This window comes from Chiloscyllium punctatum, chromosome 11, assembly GCF_047496795.1.
Source record: "Chiloscyllium punctatum isolate Juve2018m chromosome 11, sChiPun1.3, whole genome shotgun sequence".
NCBI classification, from domain to species: Eukaryota; Metazoa; Chordata; class Chondrichthyes; order Orectolobiformes; family Hemiscylliidae; genus Chiloscyllium; species Chiloscyllium punctatum.
The window spans coordinates 94,240,615-94,253,270 of NC_092749.1; the positions used below are offsets into that span (position 1 = coordinate 94,240,615).

General features: G+C 40.3%; 1 protein-coding gene across 1 annotated transcript in view; it reads left to right on the forward strand.

Annotated features, from left to right (window-relative positions):
• The window catches only part of apmap (adipocyte plasma membrane associated protein), a 47,455-nt gene extending 44,241 nt beyond the window's left edge, over positions 1-3,214 (forward strand). Inside the window, exon 9 of the mRNA XM_072581308.1 lies at positions 1,556-3,214. Within this exon, the coding sequence (XP_072437409.1) occupies positions 1,556-1,765 (210 nt within the window). The 3' untranslated portion in view covers positions 1,766-3,214. The remainder of the gene's footprint in view (positions 1-1,555) is intronic.
• Positions 3,215-12,656: the final 9,442 nt, after the last annotated feature.

Sequence of the window (12,656 nt, forward strand, 5' to 3'; positions counted from 1 at the left end):
TTTCCTTTACTACTTCAACAAAATTCACTGGCTTATTCTGTTTTCCTACATCTGGCTTCCCACTTTTTTCTCCTAACCCACCAACACTCTGATTTCCTGTGGCCTACTTTGCTGCATTGAAAACACTGGAGTTTTTAAACTTCTGTTTCCCCTGCATGGGTTTCCTTTTTACCCTGTGGTTAGCTATCTTTACTATCTTCACTGAGATCTACCTTTCCCTTATCACTTGAGGATTTCTCTTTTTCCACAATTTGTATCCCTCACTGATCGAAATTGATGTTGAAAGCCAAACTTTTATTTATGAACCAACTCATCGTCAGCCATTTCATTTGCTAATCTTGCCGTTTTAATTCTGTTCTTTCACATGAGTTCCCCAAGAGCTATTTCAGGAAATGAATTTTTGAACTTCTTCAAAATTCAGAGGAACCTCAATTATCCGAATACCAATTATTAGAAAATCGGATTATCTGAAGGAGATCTCGAGGTCCTGATGGAAACATTACATCAAAGACGTGTTTCCAACAGTGATCACGTCTTTTGTTTACAGTGATTAAACAGGCACCGTCTCCAAATGACTCACTGATTGTCTGCCCTCTCTCTCTCCCCACACTTTCCCTCTAGTTCTACACAGCCGTGTACCCTAAACTCCCCTTCCCCACATAACCTCTCCAACATTGTTCTGTACAGGGCAAAGGTGGAACCTGTCTAAAAGTTGCAGTAAATAGTTGTGTGTGGCTGTGGCTGCGTGTGTGTGTGCTGTTTGGAGACTTGCCCCATAAAGGTAACTGCAGCAGTCTTGTTGGTGTCCAGTCCAGCTGCCCCGGGAGAGGGGGCGGGAGGCAGTGTTGGACGGGGTTTGGGTGGTGTTGCACAAGTTTGGGTAGTGTTGGGGGGTGGGGGTGCGTGATGTTGGGGGTGGGGAGAGGTGTTGCCTGGAGTTGGGGGCGGGGGCTCGCGCGCTGTATGCTGCTGCTAGTCTCCTGAACAGGGAGCAGACTTTAAAAACTCCAAGCCCCAGAGGAAAGGCATTTAATCGATTAACTGAATAATCGATTATCCAAACTAAATAGTGCCCGCCCATCACGTTTGGGTGATTGAGGTTCCCCTGTAATCGTCTCTCTAAGAGTGTCATATGTTTGATCTATTTTTAATGCCTTTATGCACCTATCAAAATTGCTTTGTTTGATCCTTTTAAACTCAATGTATGTTTGATCAGGGTCTCTCCTTAGATTCCTGAAACATTGCCTGTAGGCTTCTGGCACAAGCTCCTGTGCACTTAAGATGGCTTTCTTCACCTCTTCCTACGCCCCAGATACCTCCTCTGATAGTGATGTTCTATCTACTAGCTTTGTTTGGATGAACAATATCCACATGGTCACTGACCAATTCAAATAAAAACAAAAATTGGTACTATAATTCTGTTTTTTGTTCTGTCCCATGTTAATGTATTCACAGGTCACTCTTGCAGATCAAAAGGAGTGACTGTTATCTTCCACTTTTTCTCTTGTAAATGCTTAACAGTCCTTACCATGTTTGTGATTTGTGCCCCTTTTAGCTGTTCAGTCAGGAGATGACCATGAAGTTTGTACCCAAGTATGGCCTTGTATTGGAGCTAAATGAGGATGGATCCATCAACAGGAGCTTTCATGATCCCCATGGAGTGGTGGTGCCTGCAGTTAGTGAGGCAGATGAGCATGATGGCTACCTGTACCTTGGTTCCTATTATTCCCCCTTCCTCTGCCGGCTGGATCTCAACAAGGTTTAACATGCTTGGTTTGAAGTGAAAGGATTTTTGCCGAAGGTCCATCTACAAAAGCTAATTTAAAACATCCCGCCAACTGATACTTCAAGAAAATACATTTCAAAAGGTTGCCATGCTTTGAAGATCATAATGATGAATGTTCAAGATTTAATTTTGTTTTGTTTGACCTTTAAATATCAACAAGTTTCCTCAATGATTTGTGAAACTAGACAATGAGGGATAATTTCTGATTATGTTAATGCTGAACCAGTTCATTGTCTGAAGTTGGGTTAATAAAAGTTTGTGAAATTAATATATTGCACTAAACCGATAACTATCTACTTTTGAAAGTACAGCAATCATATTAACCAATTTTGTGAATTTATGTAATGTGATGCAACAAACATTTGGAATTTACTGAAAGTTTAATTGCTAATTCTTATTGTGATGTTTGTGGTTCTTCTGTTTAATGTGACAGATTTAGGCTCAGTCCAATTGAGCTTTGGGTTTAGATCGATTTGGGAGGACACACTTGAATTATGATTTGGAGTTTTTAATTGGAGAACCACACCAGGATATTATTGTCTAGGTCAAAAAGTAAACAAAATTATCAATTTACATATCAATTAGTGACTACAACATTAATAGGCAGATATTGGTAGATAGCTAGTCCTATCTGTTAACCTTTCAGTATATTCTCTATCTAACAATGTTGTTCCAGAAATTAAAGATTTGGGCGAGACATTTCCTCTTCATTTTCCATCCAGTCCCACATGGATGTAAACATACAGAACAGACTGTCATAAAGAGAGAACATTCACAGTCAATTTTCTTTGAACAATTGAGATGCTATCATACTAAATTACTTACAGTTTTGAAGGAGATTAAGTGCTTCTTAAATGGAAATCAGAGAGTAATGTTTATGATAGAATTTACATCATGCTACATTTGATGGATTGAATGGGCCTTATCAAAAGTTGCCACTGCACTGTTGTTTTGATTGTAGCATTCAAGGCTACCTCATTTATAAAGATGTACAGGTACGAAACAGAAGCTGATATATTCAGGTTCCTACATGCTGGCTACTGAAATGTTTTAGCTTTGCAAGTGGTTATACCTATTGCTAGTGTGATCAGTGATGGGTCAGACTGGCCCTTTCTCATTCAAACACAATGGCTTATTTCCAGTTACGACTTGTCTTTTAAAATAATTTTGAAAAATATTTCACTGTTCCAGACCTCTTCCTCAGGCAGTACTACTAGTCTTGTGAATAGAAGATTGAATGAAAACAGTTGATAACGTTTTTCAATTGTATGACCAGGTGTTAAAAAGTCATGAATAGTGTGCTTCCGCATTATAAATTGAACCTGAATGTGATTTTTTAAATCTAGCAGAGTATCTGTACTGAGGATGGTTAAACTTGTTACAGCTTAAAGTTTAGTTACAGTAATTAGATTACTTAGATTACTTACAGTGTGGAAACAGGCCCTTCGGCCCAACAAGTCCACACCGCCCCGCCGAAGCGCAACCCACCCATACCCCTACATTTACCCCTTACCTAACACTACGGGCAATTTAGCATGGCCAGTTCACCTGACCTGCACATCTTTGGACTGTGGGAGGAAACCGGAGCACCCGGAGGAAACCCACGCAGACACGGGGAGAACGTGCAAACTCCACACAGTCAGTCGCCTGAGGCGGGAATTGAACCCGGATCTCTGGCGCTGTGAGGCAGCAGTGCTAACCACTGTGCCACCGTGCCAGTGGGCGGCACGGTGGCACAGTGGTTAGCACTGCTGCCTCACAGCGCCTGAGACCCGGGTTCAATTCCCGCCTCAGGCGACTGACTGTGTGGAGTTTGCACGTTCTCCCCGTGTCTGCGTGGGTTTCCTCCGGGTGCTCCGGTTTCCTCCCACACTCCAAAGATGTGCAGGTCAGGTGAATTGGCCATGCTAAATTGCCCATAGTGTTAGGTAAGGGGTAGATGTAGATGTACATGTAGGGGTATGGGTGGGTTACGCTTCGGCGGGGCGGTGTGGACTTGTTGGGCCGAAGGGCCTGTTTCCACACTGTAAGTAATCTAATCTAATCTAATCTAATCTAATTGTATAAATTATAACCTGAAACTAAGAGGAAAGATCACTAAACACATTCCCAGATTATTTCAACTGAGTTCTCTATCCTGTCTTTACAAGACTGTTGATGGGACATTGCAGGATTGTACTTCTAGTCATTAAGACTAGGCATTTAAGTTTATAAGACTGCAGCATACCTTGTCTTGCGTTGTTCATTAAAAAGATGATCATGCTGAAACTTATTCTTCCATGTTTTTGTTCAGTGATGCGACACTAGTTTATGGAATGCCAAGGATGGGAACACAACTAATGTAAGGATTATAATCTCTTTTATGGCTGCATGAGGACATAATTTCAGTAACAGAGCAGACGTTGTAATAGATCTGATTTACATTAAGTTTCCCTCCTTTTGCATCTATCAAATTCTGGAGAAATGAATCGACCATTTTAATGTGCTTTCATCTCAATGTTCCTGTAGGGGTGGCAGACTTTCTCTCAAGCCCTTGCATCCCTGTATGAAGCATAGTATGTGAAGCTTATTTCAACAAACATGTTCTGAATTAGAAAGTTATTGCACTAAGTCACATTTAAGAAACTTGAGTACATAATCTAGTACATACTCTAGGACGATTATTGACAAAAAACTAGTCAGAAAAGGCTGGAAAAATCTTGTAGCACCCATTGAGATAAAGAAGAGTAAAACGCTTTAGGCTGCTGGCCTATCATCAGAATACTCGAGTGAGGGAGTGGGGAGGGAGTTGCTCGAGGAATTAAGACAGGGGAAGTGATGGCAAAGTGATAATGTCAATGGACTAGAAATCCAGAACCTCTAGTTAATGTTCTGGGGATATGGTTTTGAACTCTGCCACGGCAGACAGTGAAGTTTGAATTCAATAGGGGATAATGACGTTTGAAATCTGGAATTCTAGTGATCACACAACCATGCTCCTAAAAATGCATCTGGATCACTAATGCCTTTTAGGGAAGGAAATCGGCCATCCTTGCATGGCCTGGCCTACATGAGACTTCAGACCAACAGCAATATATTTGATTCATGACTGCCTTCTGAAATGGTTCAGCAAGCCATTCAGTTTAAGGGTAATTAGGGATGAGCAACAAATACTAGCCTTGCCAGCAACGCTGACACCATAAAAACTAGGAACAGGAGTGGGCCATTCAACCTTTATAGCCCGATCCACCATTCAATCTGTTTATGTTTGAACCTCTATCTTAATGCCATATTTTCACATTCTCCCTGTACCCCTTGAGTCTTTAAAATCTCTTTCTTGAATATATTCAGAGACTTGCCCTCCACAGCATTCTGTAGTCCAGAATTCCACACGTTTACTACCTTCTGAATGAATAAACCTTTCCTCATTTCAGTCATAGATGGTCTATCCTCTATTTGGGACCGTGTCCCTGATTCTAGACCTCCAACCAATGAAAACATTCACTCTAGCAGCTGGTATGTCCAGTCCTGTCAGACTTTTATATGCTTCAATTAGATCCCCTTATCATTCTTCTAAACTCTTTGTGAATACAGGCCCAGTCGAGCCAATCTCCCATCATAGGACAGTCCTCCATTCCCAGTATCAGTTTTCCAGTATCAGCAGTACTTTGCTGAGTGAAGGACTACTGCATTGTCAGAAATGCTGTACTTTAGATGTAATGTTAATACCTGTCTGCACCATCAGGTAGTCTAGAACACCTGGAAGAAAACAGTGGAGTTTTCCCTGGTACCCTGGCTAATAGTTATCTCTTGTCCCACTTCACTTAAAAAAAAAATGTTCTATTTCTGCTTTATGACAGCAGGATATTTGAAAGTGCTTTACAGCTTATGGTCACTGATGGAGGAAATTCCTGTTAAGCTCTACCGTGCACAACAAGCAATTAAATAATTGATTCTGGTCCACTGTCAATATGAATGACTTTTAATTGTTGCTTGTTTACACTTTTTTGGGGGGTAGCTAAAGTCAAAGAATAAATAGCCTTATTGTGAATTCCATACGCAAGAGTTAGTTTTAAAGAAAACTTGTAAAAGTGGGATCAGTGGTGAAGTAATAGTTTTTTTAAAAAAAAAGTTGTGAACCATAATAGTGTCACTGTTGGCGCAGGAACATTTAAAAACTTATTCTGTAGATATGAGAATCACTTATGTTAGTCATTTCTAATTTCCTTTGAAACGAAGTGGCTTGCAATGATGTTTGAGGGTAGTTAAGAATCAACTTTGTTGATATGGATCTGGAACTGCATGATCAGACCAGATAAGAAACTACCTGAATGTCATTTGTAAACCAGATGGTGCCACCATTTAGTTCCAAACTTATTAATGAATTAAATATCAGGGTTTATTTTCCCTTGCTGCTGTGGTGGGATTTGAGTAGATTAGTCCAGGCTTTGGGATTACAGTACACTGCACATCCAGTTACATGCCTCCCTTTAATGCCTGTTGCAGGAAACAACTATGGAGAGAGGCCTAATTTGTAGATTAGGCCATTTTTATGGAGCATTTCCAAATCTCAGGAGCTATGACCTGGGATTGATTCCTTTTTAATCTGAGAGCTAATAAATTCCATTAAATTCTGGTGCAACCTCATTTGCAGTAATTGTATGCAGTTTTATTGCTTTTGCATTTACCTCATGAAGCAGAATCTGACTAGAGTAGGAGAACAAGAAAGATTCCTGGTTTAAGTAGATTGAGATAATAGGGCAGACTTTATTCTTGGTCTTAAAATTAGAGAGGCATAAACTTAAGAGATGATCTGATTCCACTGGAATTACGAAGGGCACTGGGAGCTTGCAAGACTGCCAATAAATGAATATTTACATTGGCATTCTGACAAAATGGTTTTTTGTTACCCATCCCTAGTTGCTCTATGAAGATGGTGATACAATTGAGTGAGAGCAGATAGAAGTCATGTTGATGTGGGACTGCAGTCTTACATTGAGTGAGAAGACTAAGGATTACATGCTTCCTTTCTGAAGGACATTAATGAAGCTGTTAGATTTATTTATGGTAATCCATTCTCTATTTGCTGATACCAGGTTTATTTGATACTAGAGAAATGTGACACTTAGTGAAATGAAAAGTGTAGGGACAGAATTGGAGCTCACTTTTATTTCTCAAGGGATGATTGATCTGTGGAACAGGGATCTTTCTGCAGCAGTTCTGTGTACATATAAATTAGGTGCAGAAATAAATGTGACCCCTCAAATCTGCTCTGATTAAATCATGGCTGCTTTGATTGTGACCTAAACTTCATTTGCCAACCTGAATAAAGGCTTTGACTTCCACTTAAAAAAATATTCAATAATCCTGCGTCCCACTGCTTTATGAGGAAGATCATTCGGAAAAAAAATCCTCAGGGAAAGAAAAACTCATCTCCAACTTAAATAGGAGATCCCTTCCTTTTAAACTGTGTTCTCGATTTTAAGCTTTTTCATAAGGGAAGCATCCTTCCAGTACACACTCTGACATGAGCCTCAGGATGATGTGCTTCACCTCATTCTTCCAAACTATAACGGATATAAGCAAACTGATGTCTGTAAACCTTCATTCGGGGAAAAAAAAAGACCTGGAGTGGGGTTAGGTCATTTGGCCCATCAAACATGCTCCACTTGTCTGCCTACCCTTGAATCAAAAAATATGTATCTCTATCTTAAAGACATTCAGTGACTCTGCCTCCACTCTGGAGAAGAGAGTTCTGCAATATTCCATGAGAAAGAAAACAAAATTCTCAAAAAAACTGCAGATGCTGGAAATCAGAAACGAAACCAAAAGAGAAATTGCTGGAAAAACCTCAGCAGGTCTGGCAGCATCTGTGGAGAGAAATCAGTTAATGTTTCAGGTCCAGTGCACCTTCAGCAATTTTGGTTTTGATTTTGTTTCAAAAATTCTCAATTGTTTTAAATAGAAGATCCCCTTATAAGCTATGTTCCCTGGTCTGGTTTTCTCCCACGACTGACAATATCCTTTCAGCAGCCATCCTATCAATTCTCCTCAGGATCTCATTCTTCTAAACTGTAATGGATACAAGCCCAACTTTCCCTCGTAAGATAACCAGTTCCGTGGACTAAACCTTTTTGTTGAGCTGCTTTGAATGCGATTTTATATGTATATATATATATACATGAGACTGAATGTGATTTCACCAATGCCCTGTACAGCTAACAAAATGCTCTTACTTTGATTTCACATTCCTCTTTATAAGTGACAGTATTCCATTTACCTTTCTAATCTATTGCTGTAACTGTATACTAACTTCTTGCAATTCATGTACCAGGTCCCTCTGTACCTCAGTTTTGTGATCTCTGTCCATTTTGATAAATGCTGCTGTTCTATTCTTCCTCAAAGTGGATAGTTTCATATTTTTTTCACATTGAACTCCATCTACTAACTTTTTACCCTCTTAACTTACTTATATCCCTTTTCAGATTCTTCATGTCCTCTTCACAACTAAGGTTCAGCAATTTTAGCAGCAGTAGTTTCAATTCTTTATATGAGTAATTGACAGATTTCTAGCTTTTGAGGCCCCAACACTGTTCCATGTGCTCCAGTTACATGTTGCCAGCTCAAAGAAAAGCCTCTTTACACTCTCACTCTGTTTCCTGTTACCTAACCTATCCTCTAACCGTACTAATAATATCTCCTATACCATGCATTCTCATATTGTGTAATAATATTTGATGTAAAATAGTGTCAACTGCTTTCCTGAATTTTACATACAACACAAGTACTTCCTGTAAACATTTTAATTAATTTATCAAACACAAATTTCCCCCTCCAGAATCACGCTAACTCTGCCCAATTGCAGTGAAATTTTCTAAAGTGCCCAGGCATAGCCTCCTTAATAATAGCTTCCAGCATTTTCCCTGTGAAAGATGTCAAGTTGTAATGGTTTCCCACTTTCTGCCACGCTCCTTTCTTGAATAGTGGAAAATAATATTTGATGGAACTTTCTTAGCATCTAGGGAATTTTGAAAAATTAAAAGCAATGTACCTATTACATCAGTACCCATTTCTAGAAGACTCTTGAACGCTATCAGGACCTATGTACTTGACTTCCAGTTCTAATAATTTTCTCAGCCCAATCTTTGTCATTGTTTTAAGTCCACAAGATCTCAGAATTGTTATAGTGCAGAAGGAAGCCATTCAGAAGCACTAGGACCTAGTGCAGTTCTCCTACATTTTCCCCATACTCTAGCACATTATTTCTATTCAACTATTGAACCTGCCTCCACCATATTTCCAAGCAGTGCATTCCAGACCCAACCACTCATGTGAAAAAGTTTTTTGTTTAAAATATTACATTTACTTCATTTACAAATCACTTTAAATCTGTGCCTTCTCATTCTCTCTCCCTAAGTATCTGGATTTCTGATGATTTTGAGAAATTTTCATAGCCTCCTCCTCACCATTGCAAATGTCTCCAATGCAATGACATCGTTCCTATGTGACACGCAGAACTGTACACAATATTGCTGCGGAGTCTAGTGAGTATCTTGTACCAGTGCGGTGTAAACTCCTTGCTCTTTTACTCCATGCCGCTGTTAGCCCAATTCAGGATACTGTATGCTTTGTTGATTGAGCCCCACTTGTCCTGCACCTTCAGTGATCTATACACATATGCACACAGACTAATGGTCCTGCACACCCACTTCCTAAATATTAGATTAGATTACTTACAGTGTGGAAACAGGCCCTTTGGGCCAACAAGTCCACACTGACCCATTCCCCTACATCTAATACTACAGGCAACCTAGCGTGGCCAATTCACCTAATCTGCACATTTTTGGATTGTCGGAGGAAACCGGAGCACCCGGAGGAAACCCACACAGTCAATGTGCAAACTCCACACAGAGTTGCCTGAGGTGGGAACTGAACCCTGGTCTCTGACGCTGTGAGGCAGCAGTGCTAGAAACCGTGCCACCCCAGGATATTGTATCCTGAAATGGAAAATCTTCAACCCTTTGATTCCTCAATGATTAAACAAGACTTTGGTTTCTTTGTCTAAGTGCAATTCATGTATGCATGGGAGGTGTACCCATCAAAGATGGTGCACAACTAATTAGCTACAAAACAATGGTTTTATACTATATTTTACAGATAACAGTTTTCCAACAAAAGAAGTTACACGTTCTTGTCTTTGTCCAACGATGTTCATTCCAACTTATTTTTCTAGTACACGTGATTATATTATTATGTTCAAATTTATAAATGATTATTTTATCCAATCAAATCCAAATGTTCATGAGTACATCATTCTAATAAAATTATTACATGTTCATGTCTATTGACTGTAAGTATGCACTTTGATTATAACATTTTTATTGTCTTTTACCCCCCCTTTATTTTATACTGTCCATCTAATTTCTTCCTACTAAAATGCATCCCTTCACATTTCTTTGCATTAAACCTCATCTGCCACCTGTCCACACACTGCATTGACCTGTCCATGTCCTTTTGGAGTTCCACAAGGGTTCACAGTGCTTCAAAGTTTTGCATCATCTGTAAACTTTTAAATTGACCCCTGCACACTAGGGTCTAGTCGCTTTTTAAAAGGTTTTCATTTTGAGTTGTAGCAAAGAAGGGGTTGGTACAGGGCTAGAAGGTGGAGCAAATACATTCTCCCAAACAGTTTAAGAAAGAATGGGTTCTTATGATCTCCAAAGATACAATCCTTGCAAGTATAGTATTGTAATCATTTAATAATCTAACACTGCGTTCCACAGTGGCTCAGTGGTTAGACTTGCTGGCTCACAGCACTAGGGACCCTGGTTCAATCCCACCCTCGAGCGACTTTCTGTCTGGAGTTTGCACATTCTCCCCATGTCTGTGTGGGTTTCCTCCAGGTGCTCTGGTTTCCTCCCACAATCCAAAGATGTGCAGATTAGGTGAATTGGCCATGCTCAATTGCCATAATGTTCAGGGGTGTGTAGGTTAGATGCATTAGTCAGGGTAAATGTAGGGGAATGAGTCTGGTTGGGATACTCTTCAGAGGGTTGGTATGGATTTGTTGGGCCAAAGGACTTGTTTTCACACTGTAGGGATTCTATGATCTCTGCTTCAGTAACACAAAGCTTGATTTACTGCTTAATGAGTCTACAGCCAATCAGCCTTTAATTAAATCTATTCTATTATAATAGTAAAATATACAATCAACAGATTGGATATGCATGTATTTGTTCAGAGGAAGCAATATCTCACTTCTTGAAAGAAAATGAGAAAAGCTCTTGAAAGGCCCAAGCTATTGGCTCTTGAGGAGAGAACATTCAACAAAAACAATCAATCCCAGCTTTCATAACAAAGTAAGGAGTTACATTTTCAGTTAGTACACCCAAAATTGATGCACACCTATTGAAGTGTAGCCACTTTCACAATAAAGCAACAGTTAAATGGAGCGTTACAAGGTTAGTGATGTTGACTGAAAGATTAATATGCTAAGATATTACAGATAGTTCCAGTTTTCTCCAGAACAGCTTTGTTGACTATTATGACACTGGGTAAATCCTCCTGCTTAATTTAAAACCAGCAACACAGAAAAGATTTATCCTGTGCAGTAATCTGTAAAACTTTGAGTGGCTAAGAACTATTTAAAGTAAAAATTAACATCTTCATCTCTTAAAGAATAACAGAGAATAATTAACTCACAACTATTTACACCTCCTTTCTCTAATCTATCTTTACTTTCCCTTCTATAATACTGGTCTGATAAAACTCCCAATTACGATTTACAGGAAAATTCAAATTTTAAAACCATGCAGCGGTCGACTCTTCTCTTTATAGGTAGATTGGCTCTCCAGGTCAGTGTGGAGGTTTTTCTCTGTGCAAACTTCTTTTCTAGATAGGTACCTCTCAGAGAGTTCTGACTAGCAGTCTACTGCTGTTGGTCTGGTGGCAGTTCTCCTCCTAAATGTTCAATTTTCCCTGGTCTTATACCCCAAAGCATCAGATTGTGTCATTGGCTTTTAAGATTGTCAATATACTCAATTCAAACTTGATTGGAATTTGGTATGTTTCGAGGTATAATTTAAACCGATTGGCCTAATTTGAATCCGTTTTGTCATTTCCAGGCAACCAACTGCCCCAGTAGCTGGAGCACATGTTAAATTGTGTCTTATTGAGAACACTAGGTGCTGTCACTGCTAGCTTTTACTCTCTTAAAGGCATATTGCACCCATATCTTCACAACATGGCTCTTCTCCATGCACTGAAAAGGACAGACAAGCCTCATTCTGGATTAGTGGTGCTGGAAGAGCACAGCAGTTCAGGCAGCATCCAAGGAGCAGTGAAATCAACATTTCGGGCAAAAGCCCTTCATCAGGAATAAAGGCAGAGAGCCTTAAGCATGGAGAGATAAGCTAGAGGAGGGTGGGGGTGGAGAGAAAGTAGCATAGAGTACAATGGGTGAGTGGGGGAGGGGATGAAGGTGATAGGTCAGAGAGGAGATGGTGGAGTGAATAGGTGGAAAAGGAGATAGGCAGGTAGACAAGTCCGGACAAGTCATGGGGACAGTGCTGAGCTGGAAGTTTGGAACTAGGGTGAGGTGGGGGAAGGGGAAATGAGGAAACTGTTGAAGTCCACATTGATGCCCTGGGGTTGAAGTGTTCCGAGGCGGAAGATGAGGTGTTCTTCCTCCAGGCGTCTGGTGGTGAGGGAGCGGTGGTGAAGGAGGCCCAGGACCTCCATGTCCTCGGCAGAGTGGGAGGGGGAGTTGAAGTGTTGAGCCACAGGGGGGTGGGGTTGATTACTGCGGGTGTCCTGGAGATGTCCCTAAAGCGCTCTGCTAGGAGGCGTCCTGTCTCCCCAATGTAGAGAAGACTGCATCGGGAGCAACGGA